The following is an 18,027-nucleotide window of genomic DNA, read 5'->3' on the forward strand; positions in this document are numbered from 1 at the left end:
GCAATATTCCCAACAAAAACAAAATTTCACATGAAAAAACTTGATGACCATTTCAATGTCTGAATTATTGCAAAAGCAAAGCAAAAAGCGAAAAATGAAAGTTATTTTAAAAGCCTTGCTTAAATTAATTACAAATATTTTATTTATTAACAAACATAAGATGGCAACAGTTAAAAATTTTAAATCATTGAGATAATATTTCCGATCATTTACATACAATTAAAATCACGAGAAATACGCAGACGACAATCTATTACGATTTATCTTTCTTATTGTTGCATTAATAAAGCTATTTTTATTCGCAAAAAAAAATAATAAAATAAATCAACACCTCTTGGAGCGATTGGCGTCCAAATTGAACCAAAGCCTGTTTACATATGGATTCACATATATTCCAAATTTCAACCAGACCGCAGCATTACTTCTTGAGATAGGGCACTCACAATGGAAAAAAAGAACGGGTGATTGCGCTACCCCCTTTTTAGCTGTTGACACCAAAATAAAATCAGCTCTTATACCCACTAAGGGCTACTTGCCGATAAATCTTTCTTTCATTCCGTTCATTATTTCTTGAGATACAGCAGTCACAATTGACGACAAAAAACGTTCTATAGCTCAACCCCCGTTTGAGTTATTGACACCAAAATTGAATCAGCACCTGTTCCTGTTAATGGCAACATATGGACCAAATTTTGTTTGATTCCGCCAGTTACTTCCTGAGGAATAGCAAGCACGCGTAACTCAAAAAACGTCCCATTGCTCCACCCCCCTTAGAGGGATTCGCGCCAAAAACCAATGGGCACAAGTTCACATAGCGGCACATATGTGTACCAAATTTCGTTCGATTTCTTGCGGTAGTTTTTGCTGTAGAGCGGCCACAAAAAACTGGTCACACACAGACCCCAAAGCAGAATACTTGATGATGTTCTGCAACGTAAAATCATTTGACCAAAATTGTTCTGCAAGTACTTCAAGCATTCTATAAAGCAACCAACGTGACCCTTTTCACAAATCGGGAGCCCTAAATCAAAATCGTTTTGTCCGAACCTAGGTGTCAAACCACTTTTTTTTTGGGGGGGGGGGGGGGGTAATTTCACATAGCACGAAGGAGCAATTAAAATAATGTTAATAAATCAATAAATAACTAATACATAAAATAAATCGAGTTACGGTAGCATATAATAAAACACTTCAAAACTATCTAAATTAATTGAAATATTTTCAGGATGCAAAAGGATTGAAATCTCAAACAAGATTCGCAATTTTCGGCGATGGGCGAGTTTTATTGTTGGCATGTTTCCAAAACATACGTTTATACAAAAAAATTCAATGGATGTAGATCGATTGGGAAAAATAAGGAAAAGGGGAACCGAAAACGCTAGAAAAATCGGAATCTTTTCAGATTATAATATTAAATTTCTACAAAAAAAAAAAAAAAAATATGCAGAAACTGCCGATTTTCTACAAATATCTTCAAACTCAAGATAGAATTTTGCAAAGTCTGCAGATTTCTTTAAGTTCAAATTAAATTTAAAGTTCTTGCACATGACTCATAGAATTTAATATATTTTGCGAGCTTTCGGCCGAATTATCATAATTTCCGAGAATTTTAAATTTTCTTCTGATTTAAAGAAATCTGCAAAATATGAGCAAAATTCTGTTTTGAGTTAGAAGATATTTGCAGAAAATCTGTAGTTCCTGCAGATTTTCTGCAGAAACTTCACAGAAATTCTGGAATTTCTGCAGAAAATTTGTCTAAGTTTTCCTCTCACATTTGAACAAAATCGTTCTGCAGCTCAGGCATCTGTTCTGCGACGTACGTCGCAAATTTAGTAATATTCTGCTTTGGGGCACACAGACGTGACACACACACATACATACACACACACATACACACACACACACACACACACACACACACACAGACAGACAGACATTTTCCAAAAATAGTCGAAATGGACTCAGCACACCTCAAAACGTTCGAATCCGTCAAAATTCGAAATTCCAAAATTTGCACGAATCCAATACTTTCTTCTATATATTAGATATAGAAGAAAGTAAAAAGGCAACTGCATTGGATTAATGGTAACAGTATTGCTTGAAAATAAAATTCCAAATAAAAAAAAATATTTGAAAAACGCAGGCTAAGTCTAAAATAAAATAAAATAAACTGTGAGGCAGGCAGCTGCCGGAGCAAAAGTGTTTGACCTCTCAGCTACAGGGAAATCCAACATAGATTTAAGCTTTGCTTTGTTTAATATCATGTTTCTTGCTTCCAGATTTGTGCAGAAAAAAAAATATTTCCAATTCAGAAATAGTCAGCAAGAATCTGCAACGGCAGTCTAGTCACAGTATTAGGCTGTTTCTGCTACTGAGTCCAGGAGTAACTTAAGCTTAATTACACACTTTCACAAAGCAGTTTTATTATTTTTAAAGCGTACATCTAGTCTTGATATTTCAAATTGGCTGCTGTTGAATATTTTATCTAATGAGAGTTTTAGTCTGCGATACTCCAAGGGTATCCAAGGTGGGGAAGTGGGGGGGGGGGGGGTATGGCACACACTGCACAATAACAATCTCATGAGCACGTTTTTGAGGATCTCGTTTTTGGCAGGGGGTTACCTAACATTTGGGGGGAGGGGGTGCATTAAAGTCCTCGGAGGATGGGCACCCTTGGATTCTCATATATTTTCTTCTTTTTTGATATGCACATGACAAACATGATCAGTCACACTTGCACACAGATGTGAAATTTACACATGACTAACAGAAACTACACAACCAGTGGTGCTATGTTTGGGAAAAAAATATTTGGGAGGACTTATCTTGTGACTTCGTGAACTCACCAAACTAAACAGCGATCCTTAAAAAAAGATTCTTTTTGCAAAAGTTAAACTGAACGAAAAAAAATTCTGTAGGACCTACTTCCAAGCCCACTTGGAGATCAGCAGACCATATGTAACTGATAGAATACAAGTCGAGCATCACTGGTCTATAAACCTCTCCTCCCTGGGTCTGTCATTTGGGCGATCCGGGGAGGGGGGAGGGGTGATCAATCCCCCCCCCCCGGACTTTAGAAAACAAAATGTAACTATGGACTTTTGTATGCATTTTGTTGTTTTTTCCCAGTAAAATGATTTGAACACAAACCCTTTGCAACCCCTGAACATTTTTTGAAATTTGGGGCCTGCCCCTCTCATTCTCAACTTCAAATTTGGAAAGCTATTTATGTTTCTTTCTGTTTGTCCTGACTCTTCAGTAAAAGGGGAGTACACGTGAATAGGGACATACTATACATGAACATGGTGTGTTTTACCAAATTAAGCTGGAAAATTAAAAATCTTGAAAAATTCGCAACAGGGACCTTTACAGAAGAAGTCTCACTTCTCAGCCAAATTTTCAGAACAATGAACCATCTTGTTTGACATTTTCTTTCTTTTGTTTGTTTCAAGTAGGCAAGTGTTTATAGAGTTACCATACTTTACATAGGACAAATATGGACACCCGTAATGATAGGGGAGGGGGCACCAGTGTATTGCTTCGCTGATCTAATTTTGGCTTGAAAACATTTGTCTATTTTTACATTTCATAGAGCTTTATATACTTTTTAAGCGGTGTATTTATATTTTGATCAAAACATTAAAATTTCTGATGGTTAAAGAAATTAACACATAAGGTAAACCCAGCAATAGTTGAGGCAGCACTGGTAGTTGACATCAGAGGCAGCGATTGGAGCTTATAAGTGTAGGGGCAATTTTTTTTAAGGAAGTTGAAGACTATTTTAGGCCATTTTGAGTGACTGGGGGTGAGGGGGCTTCTGATGTTCTCTTGCGGAAATGTTTTGTAAATGTAGTTTTAAAAATGCCATTTTAGCAGAGTTTTATCTCAACATTCAGGGAATGGAGAGGAGTTTCCAGGGATGTCCCCATAATGTTTTTTTTTTTTTTTGTTCAAAGTCTGATTAATAATAGTAAAAACGAAGAAGTTTGGACTGTCTTTGGTAATGGAAGGGTAAGAAAGGCTTGTCCCAGAATTTTTTTTCAAACCGATGTCTTAAGGGCGCAAATTAAAGCCATCTTTAGCAAACTTAGAGCGAGAGATTTGGGATTCTCTTTCAGAAAATTTGCAAAGTTTAAAAGATTTTTACAAGACTTTTAAAATGTTATTTCAGACTTCTCTTTTATTGAATTAGGAGGAACAAAAGGTTCAGAGGTTCTCCCAGTATTTTTCTTTCTTTTTTTTTTGAATTTTTATTTTTTGAACTGATGAAATCTTAGGAATTTAGTCGAACTTTTTTGGGGGGTTTCAGAAAAAGATCTCTGAACTTTTTTTTTCTAAATTGGAGTCTTAAAAACGCAGTTTTAAGCTATCTAGGGGGACTCTTTCTGAATTTCCCCCCTCAAACTTGTCTTTTAGGGACTTTTTCCAGGAAAATGTTCGAAATTTAAGTTTTAAAACTGAAATTTTAAGCAATATTTGGTGACATTAATGTTTGAGTAACCTCACCCAGAATATTTTGAAATTGAAATCTTAACGTTGAGGCAAGCTTTGATGATGAAAAAAGTGCGGGGGCAGTCCCCCCCCCCAACCACGAATGCCGCCACTGGTTGACATGTATAAGCTGAAAGGTGAGTAGGGGGGAGTTGAGGCCGTTGCTTTGCTTTTCTACTTTTCATTTTTTATCTCAACAAAAAATTTAATGAGTAATTCGACACTCTGCATGAAGTTTTACTAAGCATTTCTCATCATCCCAAATTTTTTTGAAAATGTGGAATAGATTAACTTTTCTATAATAATTTTTTAGTGGAACCTTGTGGAGCTGATCAACGTGCCCTAGGTATGTTGGTCCGCCTCACAAGGCTCGTTGGACTGCATTATGTTACCAAATCTATTATAATTTTAGTGGTAAATTATTCAATACTGTAACTAACTTACTCAACTTTGTGTGTAGAACAAAAAATATCAAGTTTAAAGGTCTTTATAATAAATCAAATTGATTAATTGAAAAAATCATCTTCAAAAAAAAAAAAAAACAGCAAAAGTATTTAGCATTACAACTCAGTGATTTTTTAAAGGTCAAAAGAAAAACTATTTAATATTCATGATAAAGTTAAAGCAGATTAAAGCTGGTGAGTGCTAATCTGGCAATATAAAAATCTGTTTTTTTACTTTAAATCAGATTTTTCTTTAAAATCTTCTAAAATTTGTAGATTAATTACTTTACATTTACAGTTGAATCTGTCTATCTCAAATTTCAAATGAAGGAAAAACAATTCGAGACAAAGAGGTTTCGAGATACGGAGGTTTTGAGAAACATACTGGAATTTGTAATCTGATGATGAAAATTTGAATTTTATAACAAAGATTATATATGCAAAAGTTTAAAATTCTTAGATATTAGTTTTGACAGGTATTTATTCTACTATTTCATACTAAGAACTGTATTGCAAGTTTAAGGAATCATTTTGACATTAATGAAATTTTAAGCATACCTTTTGCAAGCAAAATAGTCTTTCATTGTTTTTTGGTGCCTGATTTTTTTAGATTCAACTATCCTCTTGAGGTTGGCAATGGATGAAAACCCATCTTGGTCTATACATAGTTAACTTTGGTGGCAATTCCATTTTTCTTCATTAATGGATTGCCATTCCAAAAATTCTAGAATTTCCACTTTTTCATCATTTGGAAAAATCTTTAGCTTTCTTTTCACGCCTATCATCTCGGTTTTCTACGCAATCACAACTTCAAGCAAGAGATCACTTACGAAACAGTAGGTACCTAAACCAGATAGTGAAACAGGTTTTAATTTGAATGATCTTTATTAACCACGAACTTGAAAAAGTCACCCCACATGTCAAATCTGTCAAGCCCAGCCCTCTCCTCATTGTTCAATTCTCTGCCCTCTGCTCTGCTTCCGAGAAAGTGCCCTTTCGTTAGTCTTCCTGGAAAAAATAATACCTAGGCGCATTTCTCCCTTTTTTACACTGCCCTCTCTGCCCTTGAGGACAATGCTACTGTTTCTGTGTTTAAGGACAGTTGTCTTGTCTGGGGCTTCGAATTCAAAAATGCCAGTATTGCTAAAATTCGAGATATAGAGGTATTCAGGATTTTTTTTTTTTTTGAGATAAACGTGGAAAATACATTTGAATTTTGGCTGAAAACGCAGGGGAATTTAAAAATATCGAGACAGAAAGGTTTTTGAGATAAGCAGGTTCGACTGTATAAACATAATATAATTCCTATAATAGGTGATTCCATTCAACTTACTTTTAAAATTAAAATTTAGTTCTCTAACTATTCAATACATTTTTAAAAATTTATAAATGCGTTATAATCTTTAGATAAGATATGATTTTGTTTTATGCTTTGCTTAAAGATAAGGTTTCTATCATCATGTACCTTTTTAGTGTAAAATAATATGTTGAACAATTACTTTTCTTAACTATATTAGTCATGCTGTATAAGAAAAACTGCCAACTTTTATTTTGTTCTGAACTAATTTTGGAGTAAAAGCAATATTGCAAGACTGAAAATCTGTTACACACACAGAAAGAGGGACCTATGTAGTTTTGCCTGTTGAAATAGAGATAGTATAATGCAGTGCAGTTAAATTTAGAGCAATCATTCAAAAAATGCAAAATTAATTTATAAAAATAAAATCAACTGATTTTAATTAATGATTTTTTTTTAAATCACTTGATTCAAATCAATTGATTTAATTTTTTTTAATCACTTGCATTAAATCATGATTTAAATCAAGCTGATTTAAATCAACAAACCCTGGTAAAAACATACTGTCTTTTTTTTTTTTAATGATAATTTTTTTTTTTTTTATTTAACTGAAAATAATTGTGGACTAAAATAACATTTTTAGAGAGAGAGAAGTTCAATTTATTTACTCTAATCTTGACGAAATCCGTTAAAAAAATTAAGTAGTAGATTTCTGAAAATTACTCAGCACTACTGAAATACTTTCTGAAATAAAACTTGTTCAATATAATTACATCATGTGATTTCACTATAGGAGTAGTAGGAACATAGGTTGTTGGTCATACAGTCTGAGTTAAAACTTTAAGGCCAGTATAATTTTCTTTGAAAAAAGGAAAATATAATTAAAGGGATTTTAATATTATTGTGTTAGTGAATACATAAAAAGTAGTCGAAAACTTTGTACTGCATAGTGAATAAAATATGACAACGTATATAAAGTACAAATTGAGAATGGAAAAAGGTTAAAAAACCAGCAAACAGCTGTTTCGGCACTCTAAAATACAAGTGCCATCATCAGTGCATTAAAAACGAAGACAGGTTCACCCGACTAAAACACAGTCGAGGCGAACAATGGAATGAGAGACGAGTTGTAAAAGATATGAGAGCAGTACCGGAAACGATGACGTCAAGGTTACGTCAGAACTCTAAATCAGTTCTGACGTAACCTTGACGTCATCGTTGTGTGCTCAGTTGCGTTTGTTTCAGGTAAAATGAATTCACAAGCATATCAAAATGTCCTCCCAAGTCATCTTTTACCCAATGCTGAATTTATTGCTGCTGAAAATTGAAAATATCAACAAAACAAATGCATCTATCCGTCCGAATAACAGTGTAAAAAATAGGCTCCAAGTAAACAATGTTGAAACTTTGAAATGACCAACTAAGTCTCCAGATCTTAACCCGATAGAGAACTTATTGGGTAACTTAGCAAGAAGAGTTTATGCAAAGGAGAGACATTTTACTTCATCAATAGAGCTGAAACCTATCATCGAAGATGAATGGTAAAAAATACATCCCGAGTTTTGTCAAAAACTAGTTTCATTCATGAAAACAAGAATATTTAAAGTAATTTGAAGGAATGGCTGCCACACAAGCTTATAAATGTTTGAAATTTTGTCCTCATATGCTTTTTTCTATGTTGGCCTTAAAGATTTTACTCAGATTCAAATATTGATCAGTAATATTGTCTGATGATGAAACACTTACAATTAAATTGTTTGGCCTTTTTTACTTGTATTTAAGGTTAATATTTATCACTCATATGACTTTTTGACCCAAAAGATTAAGGTGTGTCCAATTTGTCAAAAAAGTGCACTGGACTTAAAGTTTTTACTCAGACTGTAAATTGCTTTGTTGGTCATAAATTAAAATAAAAAATATCAAGAGTATTAGAGACGTACCAAGTACTCGGTAACTACTCTGTACTCGGCTTATTCGGCCAATTTGCCGAGTACTCGGTACTCGGCCAAATTCTGATCAGATACTCGGCCAATACCGAGTAGCTGCAAAAAATTGAATATTGTCCAAGGCAGATACTAAAATTTATAGAAAAAAGAGCAAGCATTATATTCTGCAAACATTTACAATTAAAATTTATAAGTCAAATTTTAAATTTTGAGAATAATGAAGTTTGTAATGCTTCAATGGAATAAATCTTTATTTTAATGTCCCCAAAGTTGATAAAAATTATTTATGTAAAATTATGCAAAACAAAGTATAAAAAATATGGAATTTTTATGTTAAAAATGGATTTTTGATACAAACAAAAATTAATTATAAAAAATTATGAAAATACCTTTGCTTAAAAAATAAAAGAAAATAAAACAACGTTAAAAGCACAGTGCAGGAACACTGCAGACATGTGTTTTGGCATTGCAAGGAATTCCTTTTTCAATGCACAACATGGGAGCTCGTGGATTTAAAGGCATCCGACAAAAGTAAGATTTTTTTGTCGAATGTCTTAACATTCTTTAGCTCACATGTTATGCACTGAAAAAGATGTTCCTTGTAACGGGGGGGGGGGGGGCAGAAACACATGTCTGCAGTGTTCCTGCACATTTGTTGTATTAAAATTATTTATGTTTTGCGGACTAAAATTATAATTGATTGGTATAAATTTGTTTTAATTCCAACTTGATTAATGATACCTTTTATTTATTTATTTTAATTTTAAAAATAATTTTTTTGTAAAATTTTTGACACAAACAAAATTGTTTATATAATGCGTAAATTGAATTTTAGCAGGAATTTAGTTTTAAAAACTATTATATGGACAAGGAGTTCTATACTACTATTCCAATAAGTTCAAAATTCATCACATGTGTGTCGGTGGTTTTTAATAAAACATAATTGGTACTTGGTAACTCGGCCGAGTAGTGAAAGGCCGAGTACTCGGTACTCGGCGAAAGTGCTACTCGGTACGTCTCTAAAGAGTATTAAATTATAATTGAGATTAATCCAATGTGCTCCGTCTCCCTAGTGAAAATTTTCTACACCATTTTATAATTTGGAACAAAAGGGCACTTAGTTCTTTGTTTTATGCCTGTTTAATCAAAATTATACTTTGATTTTGAAATTGAATTGTTATCTTTCAGTTCGCTTTTCATAAACAGTATCAACTTGTATTAAAAAATTTATAAAAAAAAAATTATTTATGGTTTTACCATAAATAATTTTTTTGAGACACTTGAAAATTTTCATGAGCATCCATCTTATTCTTGGCACTTACAACAATATAACTACAGTAAAAACCCTCTAATGCAGACACTAACGGGACAAAATGTTTTGTCCGCAATTGAGGGGTGTCTGCCGGACAAGGGTTTGATAATATTATTTTGCCTTGGGAATTGGGGAATTAAAATTGTCCGCATAAGAGGAGTGTCTGTTAGGAGAGTTACTGTATATTTCAGATGTAAATAGTTAGGCCTTTTTTTAGAAACTAACTGAAGACAGTACAATTTTTGCTTGGGTAAAGAATTCTTTGTAACTTTAAAACCAGTGTTTCTTCCAGACCTTTTGCTTCGGGGGGGGGGGGGTAAGCACTATAAATGTTTTGGGATGGGGGCATATTTAAGGGGATTGAGGAGTTTGGACGAGCCAAGAGCTTACTTAGAGAATGGGGCACAGTGGCGTGGGGGGGGGGGGGAGACACCTGTTGGCCCGGGACTGAAGACCCAATAATTTTTAAATGAGGCTTGAAATGCAGGGAGGGGTAACCAATATGAAGGGGTGCCCGTAAAAGTCATTTGTGGGGGGCTCCAAAATTTCTGTGCACGCCACTGGTGGGACACATCCTCCCCCCTTCTCTAGGGGAAAAAAAATTATTCACTCTGAATATTGTCCTAACTTCTAACAAAAGAAAAACGAATATCCGCAAAGATGACTCATCACAGCTCACTATTCCCTCCCTCCTATACAATGATTGTTACCCAGAATGTTTTAGATTCCCAACCAGATTGCAGCATGAGTACACACAGAGTACATGTCCTAAGATCCTGAACCGAACCACACTAACAGGATCTTACCAATGCTTTGTCTGAGTTTACAACTAAATACATAACAGAGTTCCAACCACTTCATACCTATCACAACAGCAATAAACAAACAAAAGGAAAAAAAAAGACCTTATTCTTTACAAAGTTTCAAACATTAATTAAATCCTCTTTTTATTTTTCATTCAAAAAAAAAAAAAAAAAATCTGATGGTAGTGAAAAACAGATTTTTCACCAGGTGGGAGGGGGGCGGGGCAGTTGGCATTCTCCGGGAGACCAGTGCCCACCACGAAAGATGATTAAAGGAACTGCTTGAAATATATACCTACGCTAATGTTGTAATCTCCTAATTTCTTACTATTTTGTTACTTCATGATAAATGCAAACATCAATGACAATTCCAGTCAACCTTCCTTTATTGTTGTTAATACGTTCCAGTCTCTATCGCAAAAACTGAATTTCCACGAAATAGGTTTTTTTATTTGTAGAGCGAATATTTTCCCAGTTAAGAGTGTGAAAAACTTATTTATGACCTTTTAAATATGCTTTTTAAAAAAGTAATTATAGCCCTATAGACATAAAATAACATTTTTTAGATACCACTACACGCATCTTTTCTAATCTATTACACAAAATATATGAAAATAAGATCCTATTAGACGTTATTATAAATATCACATATTCAAATTCTTAGTAATGTGCTTAGTAAATCATTATATTGTTAGTAAGAAATTAAAAAGGCGTACATGATCAATAATTACGTTGTGTTTTTAGGGCAAAAGAGTATGATTTACTGAATGTATGTAAATCAAGTGAAATGTTTGCATCTCCACCCCCAGATTTACTAGAGCAAATTCACTAATTTTATAGAACAATTCTGTTTTTTTCCGCACAACCAAATATAAGTATGCTGTCGGAAAACAACACCTTACAATCCCCAACGTGGTCATTCATACTTTCGGCAAAAATAACCGAAATATTTATATGTTACAATAAAAAATAATATATTAAATTCATAAAAAATAACCCATTACATAAACGATACAAAGAACACAACCTTACAACCTCAAAATTTAAAAAGGACAGCAAATAAACAAACAATTTTCTTAACTCATATACCATGGTATGTCAACATTTGCAATACATTTAAATATTAAATGCCCCGTAAACCGAAGAGCAACAAACCGGTTACACGTTAAACTACTACGAATTGAAAGTTTTATTAATTTGATTATAGATAAATAAGTTATAATAAGAACAATATTCAAAACAAAAACTTACTCCTAAAGCAGAAAGTAATATTTACTTACCAAAACTTTGGAAAACGATGCGTTGGGCTGAAATATGTATTTTGCATACAACTGTGTGATTGCCAGTTTAAAGTTTGATCGGAGAAAAAAGTTAATAAATAAAACTTTGATTAATCGATTGATAAGTAAAACTATTTAAAAAAAAACATGTTTATTTATAAACACTATGTACAGCTGTTTTACAGCAAACCAATTATTGAAAATGCATTTATTGTAAGATGAAGACCATGCAGTCTTATATCTCCATGATGAAGACACATCGTAACATAATCACCGACAAAAAAATCAAGTATAACTTTTCAGGAAAAAGAGAGATGTTGTGATTGGGACTGTGTTTTCACCCTAATATGACATTTTTTTTTAAGAGTTAACTTTGCAAAATAGTTTTAAAAAATGTCACTCCGCATGGAACATACTCCATCCACTCGAAGTCTTGACATTTAACTGTCACTGCGCACCAGCGATGTCATTGCTGATCGTAATTAATTTTTAAATAAGCACTGTATTAATGCATTTAAATTTTTTTGCATGCAATTTTAAAAAAGTGATGTATCTGCTTGTGCCACACAAAGTTTGTATGACATCACAATGAAAATTTTTATTCTCATGAAAAATTCTTACTTACTTTTTGACACGTCTTGAGTCCACATTTACAGCGACAATTCATTTGTTTACATAGTGTATATTTTGAAATAATGAATTTTTACGAAGCATATTTTTACTGGGAATCTTTTGTTTGTTTCTCAAGGGACGTTTTTTCCTGGTGTTCCTATAATGATAGGTGAATAACATTTATTAATAAATAAAAATGTTTAGTCGCTTTACGAACGCACTCTACAATGCCGTGGATGCATTAGCGCCGCCTTTGCCTTTGCAGGAAGATTTTGTTTGGCATTGGAAAGCCATAACAAGGTTCTTCACTGCAAAAAATGCCTCCAACACTACACCTATAGAAGTAACTTCAATTCCTGGCCACTTATTGGAAATGCTGTCTATTGTAGAACAAGAAGAGAAAGAAGTTGAAGTTGGAAATATAGGTCCATGCATGGAATACATAATGCAGCATAAATTATTGGACACCATGTGTGTTTTGGCTACGTCCGACACACCTCCTGGGATGAAACGCCACATGTTTACATTTGTGACCAGATTGTTAAAAATAATGCAAGAATCATTAATTCCTCATGTGAGCATTTACGTCCCCATTCAGAACTTCATAAAATTATGTGGAGAAATCGTTGCCGGTCCAACTGAAAGCGAAGAAATGGAGTATTTATTGTGTGTTTGTAAGAGAATTTTTGAAAATCCTCATTTGGTGAATTGTTTCCTGTCTAACCCTGAGCCTAGTTCCAGGCGGAGTTCAATGTCAGAAGCTTCTAAAAGTGAAGCTGAAAATGATAAAGAATTTGCATTAGTTTTATCACTTTTAAAGCTATATCAGAGTCCAGACAATGAAATATCTCTTAAGGCGAAAGAATGTCTTAAAGTCTTATGTTCCTGTGCTAATGACATCGCTGCACCAGTTATTGCATATTCTTCCCCCCTAAGTCATACATTTTGCCAGTACATTGTTTTATGTTTCAAAAACATCCCTAAGACTATAAAACTTAGTGACCTAGAAAATCCAGATGATGATGATGAAAGTCATGGTATATTGCCAGATAAACGAAAGTATTTATGCTATCTTCAACAACTGAGTTTTGTAGATTCTGTAGTCCAAGATGCTCATCCTGTGATAAGTGACGCTTTAGCTTCGTGTTTTAAGTCTGAATTCTTGGAAACTTGCATACGCTCGTGTTTCATCAAAACGGATAGGAATGAGGATTTGTTGTTTGTGACTACCTTGACCGCTAGCTCCCTAAGAAGTATTTCTTCACAAAAGTTAAAAGATTCTTTTGGGTCCTTTTTGCTCAGTGAAGACGAAGAAGTAGATTATTCAGAGCACCGCTGCCCAACCCTTTTTGAAATTTTACTCGAAAGGTGTCGTGATAGTGACGGAAACGTCGCTTTGGCTCTCAGTACTTTACAGCTTTTTGAAGAACTCATTCTTAAACCAACAGAAGCTATTTTGTACAATTTGATAATTAAATATTTGGAAGGTCGAGGGTATTACGATAATTCCGCCGCAGACAGCTGGCTTCAGTTCTCCGATGAGGAGACCTGTAGTAGGTTCAGTGATGACTTTTCACCTGGTTCATCTCCTCCCAACAAAGTGCATTCTCCGCCATTCATTCACCGAGCAATCGAGTCATTTCTTGCAATTCTTCCGGACGATTTAAAATCTTGCGATTCAGATGAAGATTCTGGCTATGAAACGTATCTGAAAGAAGCCCACGGACGGTTTATGAAATGTTTGACCATTTGCGAGAATTTTGAATGGAAAGATGAGCTTCCGGAAAAAGACGATAGCCATTTGGGAGCCGAGGACGATTCAAGTTCCGAATCGCAGCCTGAAGCGGATTCTGCACGCTGGTCTTTTGATGAAGGTCCTTTCCTCAGCATGATTTTTGATAAATTAGAACAAATGCTGCAGCAGCCTTACGAAATTAATCTACAGCTTACTTCTATTTTATCTCGATTGGCTTTATTCCCACATCCACTTCTTCATGAATATTTATTGAATCCTTTGATACCGTACACACCTGATGCTAGGTCCTTGTTCTTGGTGCTCTTTAAGGTTTCAGAAGATATTCAGGGAGATATTCCGAATGTCCGAGGTTTTAAAACAAAAATTAAGTTGACCAGAAATGCTCTTTTGAGTGATGGGAACGAGTATGCTACTTTCGAAGAGTCGAGCATGTTAGAAGCTATGATTGTTCTGGAGGAGTTTTGCAAGGAATTGGCTGCAATAGCTTTTGTCAAATATCATGCTTCATCATGATATTGAAATTTAAGGTACTTTTCCAGTCTAGGTACGTCACGTCACAATTTTAATCTTGGCTAATTTATTGGTCAAAGTTACATAAAATTTTTTTTGGCAAAACTATATTTCGGCTTTTTAATACAAAACAGGCCCGGATCTACAAATTTCGGCACCCCTGCAAAAAACCAGTAATGCCCCCTAACTGCAAACTGGACCTCCCCTCTCCTCCAGTATGGACAAGATTTTTTAATGTTGTGTTTATTGTTTATTCTTTAATTGCTTCAATATTTACTTCAATTTTGAATTTATTTGTCTAAATATTTTTATTTATCATCATTTTAAGGTCTTTAAGCGCTTCTGGATAGTTATGTGAGACTTTCAATCCTCATTTTTGGAAATTCATTTTATTTATGTGTTAAAATTTATATATCATCAGTGGTGCCCCCCCCCCCCCCTCCCCTGCACTGTTGGATCTGCGGGCATGTAGATCCATTCCTGAAAGTAAAATAATCAGCCAAATAAAGTGCAAGCTTTTAAGTACCCTTGAAAATTTCTATTAAAATAATTCTCCAAATAAACTTTAAATGTCCTGTCATTAACGTGTGAAGCAATCAGCCAAACGAATAGATCAAGTCATAAATGAGCATTGGAAGTTTTGTAAAATTATGAAAAGAGCTAACAGGGTGACAATGTTAGCATAATTGTTCACCAAGGTTGAAAGAAAACAATTTACCAGACAGAGTGACATACCTGTAAGGGAAAAGTACCTATACTAATACATGCACAAAATATTGTGTGAAGTATAATAAAATTTCATTTTTACTAGGTTTTTAAAGTTTTTACAAAAATTGTTTGACATTTTAAATTAGTTCTTATTTTTTGGTAATTGGCTCTAAATTCTATTTAATTGTGTTGTCAAAGAAAATTCTTTAGTATGTTTTCTTTCTGTTTTTTTCTTCTTCTAATATGTATTATTTCTTTTAAAAATGTATTTTTATTGAATTTGACATATGCACGGGTTTATACCTCAAACACTAGTCAAAAAACTTGAATGCAAAAGAAAACTTTTATTATTACAGCCCCTGTAATGGAACCAGCATCAAATTTTAATTTTTCTTTCATTTAATAAAAAATTCTCTTATTTAAAAATTTTCATTTCCAATTTCAAACCCTTTTTCTCTTTTTGTAATAACTTCTGTAGTAGTGTTTTGTATTTTTTAGTATTGGGGGCTTAGTGTTAGTTCTTTATTCTAGGAGCTGTAATAGTAAAGTACTTACAATTTGACTTTTATTATATATTTTATTAAGCTGTTTAAGGGTATTTTAAATATTGTATATGATAGTTGTTGGAATATGAATTTATATTAACTTATTTCAAGTAATAATATTTTCCGACTTTTGTAAAAATGGCTCAAATGTGATATTTAATGCTTTAGCAAGCTTTCCATATCAATATGGCATGTGATAAATAAATTAGTGTTTTGCATTAATCACAAAAATGTTATTTTATCACTTTCTTAGACAAAGAATTTGGATGTTTACAATTGTTTTCCAATAGTTCTTTTTTCAATACATGTAGTAAGTTAGAACTCAAACTTTATACAGTAATACGCTAACATTAATCAAGTTAATTTGCTGTACCGTGTATACTATATATGAGTCCGAAATTTTCCCTGAACAGTTCTTGGGGGGAAAAATCACTCAAGGACATGAACATTTTCTAAATTTTAACCCAACCATACTAATTCAAAATAAAATCAAATTATCAAAGTTTTGGTACATAAGTAAAAAAATCCTGCTATTTCGATTGTAAGCATGTTCATTCCATTACTATGTTTATTTTCAAAAACCGAGGCAAAACCACCCTAATTTTCCAGAAAGTAGGAGCTGGACTTCTACGCAGGCTTTCAATTTTTTCCTGCTTTTCCCACTAAAAGTAGGGGGATCGACTGATACCAGACATTGAATTTTGGCGAGTATATATAGCAATTTTATAAATTTCATTCTGTTCAGTTTTCTATCAAAGATTATAAAGATGTATGGGAGAGCAACCCTGGTCCTAGAGTAATACGAGTCCTTAAAAAAGTGGAATTAGAAGCTAAGAGCCGTTATGTTCTGTGAATCTCCTACATGTAGCCCCTACCATCTGTTCACAGTTGCTATGGAGTTGGCAAAGGTGCAGTTGAGACAAGTCTATCTGAATGAAAGGGAAAGTAAAGCTTTTCTGTGCATGTTACATTTATTTCAATGTAACTGTGATTAATCTACAACACCCTCTTCTGCAAAAGCTAGCTTTCCTGCAAACGAATAGATGCATCCTTTTTGCCTGTAACGTGAATGTTCACCTTACCATTGCATCAGTGGTCAGACAGTATTTGGATAGGCCAAAGCTTCCAAAATTATGGATCAGAGTTTTTATGTGGCTGTTTTTTTTTGCATGATCTGACTTTTTGGTTAAGTTTTACAGAAAGCAATTTATTAGCTGAACTAGATATTTTAAGGCAATTCCATGGGTAAATAAATGACTGATATTTTAAGACATTCAATGCAAAATATGCATTATACAGAGATTTCCCCCTGGATTGTTGTCTTTTTTGAGCTGAATTGAATGGTACTGTTTAATTCCCAATATACAAGTTTGACGATTGAAATTAAAATTTTAAAACATGATAACTGACCAACACTGTATTTTCATTATTGACAGTCAGTTACCTTGTTTTTAACTTTCTTTTTAAATCATCCAAAATGCATTTTGAGAATTTAATTCAGCTTATAAAACAGTAACCGAGGGGAAAAGATCTTTTATACAGTGTATATTTTGCATTGAATGTTAAAAAATACTTAGTGCTATACTTTCAAAATGTCAGTCAGTTACCTGTGAAATTACTTCATTTATTTATTTAATAAAATATGTATTTTACTACTGCTTTTGGGCACAAACTTTGGTTTTAAGCAAAATCTGCGCTCTGTAATTCTCTCAAACAGTTTATAGCTGAATAACCCATTGATTTTAGGCTAAAAATATTCGGAAAAGCTCTGTTATAAAAGCAAAAATGTAAGCCACAGCTGAGTTTCCTCTTGCATTTTAAACTGTCATTAATTTGGAGAGTTTTGGTGATGCCCCGAAACTCTGCTCTTGTAGCCTGAGTTGTTCAACAATAAAAAATCTGATCCAAATGCCTGGTGTATCAGCTTATTCATGTAGTGGCCTTATTCCCATATGTACTAAAGACATCTCACACAAAACATCAATGGAAGGTAATAAGTAAAATGCAGAGTATTTTGGACTTAGTTTTTGATACCACATTTTGCTTCTTCCTTTGGCTTCACATATTGAAATTTTTCACCTTTAAGGACAAATTTGTATATTGTGGAGTAGGCTTATCTGAAATTCAAGACAGAAGGAAAAATAGGTGGCATTTTTTTGACAAAAAAAGTAATGTAAAGAAACAGTCTTTCTAAAATCAACAAATTGGTAGTTTTTGATAAAATTAAAATTTTAAACTAAAAAATGCAAAACAATTTATATTTTGTTGGAGTGCATATATTAGAGTTATGGCCAGTTAAATATGCTTCCATCTTCTACACCATT

At 33.5% G+C, this 18,027-nt stretch overlaps 2 protein-coding genes across 2 annotated transcripts in view; one reads left to right on the forward strand and one right to left on the reverse strand.

The window, feature by feature from the left end:
* The window catches only part of LOC129230744 (protein kinase C and casein kinase substrate in neurons protein 1-like), a 132,500-nt gene extending 120,883 nt beyond the window's left edge, over window positions 1-11,617 (reverse strand). Inside the window, exon 1 of the mRNA XM_054865170.1 lies at window positions 11,573-11,617. The gene's annotated coding sequence lies outside the window, so the exon portion shown is untranslated. The remainder of the gene's footprint in view (window positions 1-11,572) is intronic.
* Window positions 11,618-12,275: 658 nt separating this feature from the next.
* On the forward strand, window positions 12,276-14,534 carry LOC129230059 (FHF complex subunit HOOK interacting protein 2A-like). Its single transcript, XM_054864443.1, has one exon. It carries the CDS (start codon window positions 12,381-12,383, stop codon window positions 14,451-14,453), a length of 2,073 nt encoding a protein of 690 aa, XP_054720418.1. The 5' UTR covers window positions 12,276-12,380; the 3' UTR covers window positions 14,454-14,534.
* The last annotated feature ends 3,493 nt before the right edge of the window (window positions 14,535-18,027 follow it).

This window comes from Uloborus diversus, chromosome 9 (assembly GCF_026930045.1).
Source record: "Uloborus diversus isolate 005 chromosome 9, Udiv.v.3.1, whole genome shotgun sequence".
Taxonomy (NCBI): domain Eukaryota; kingdom Metazoa; phylum Arthropoda; class Arachnida; order Araneae; family Uloboridae; genus Uloborus; species Uloborus diversus.

Bases quoted from the DNA above. Each gene is read 5' to 3' on its own strand.
- LOC129230059 (XM_054864443.1), top strand. From the start codon at position 12,381: ATGTTTAGTCGCTTTACGAACGCACTCTACAATGCCGTGGATGCATTA.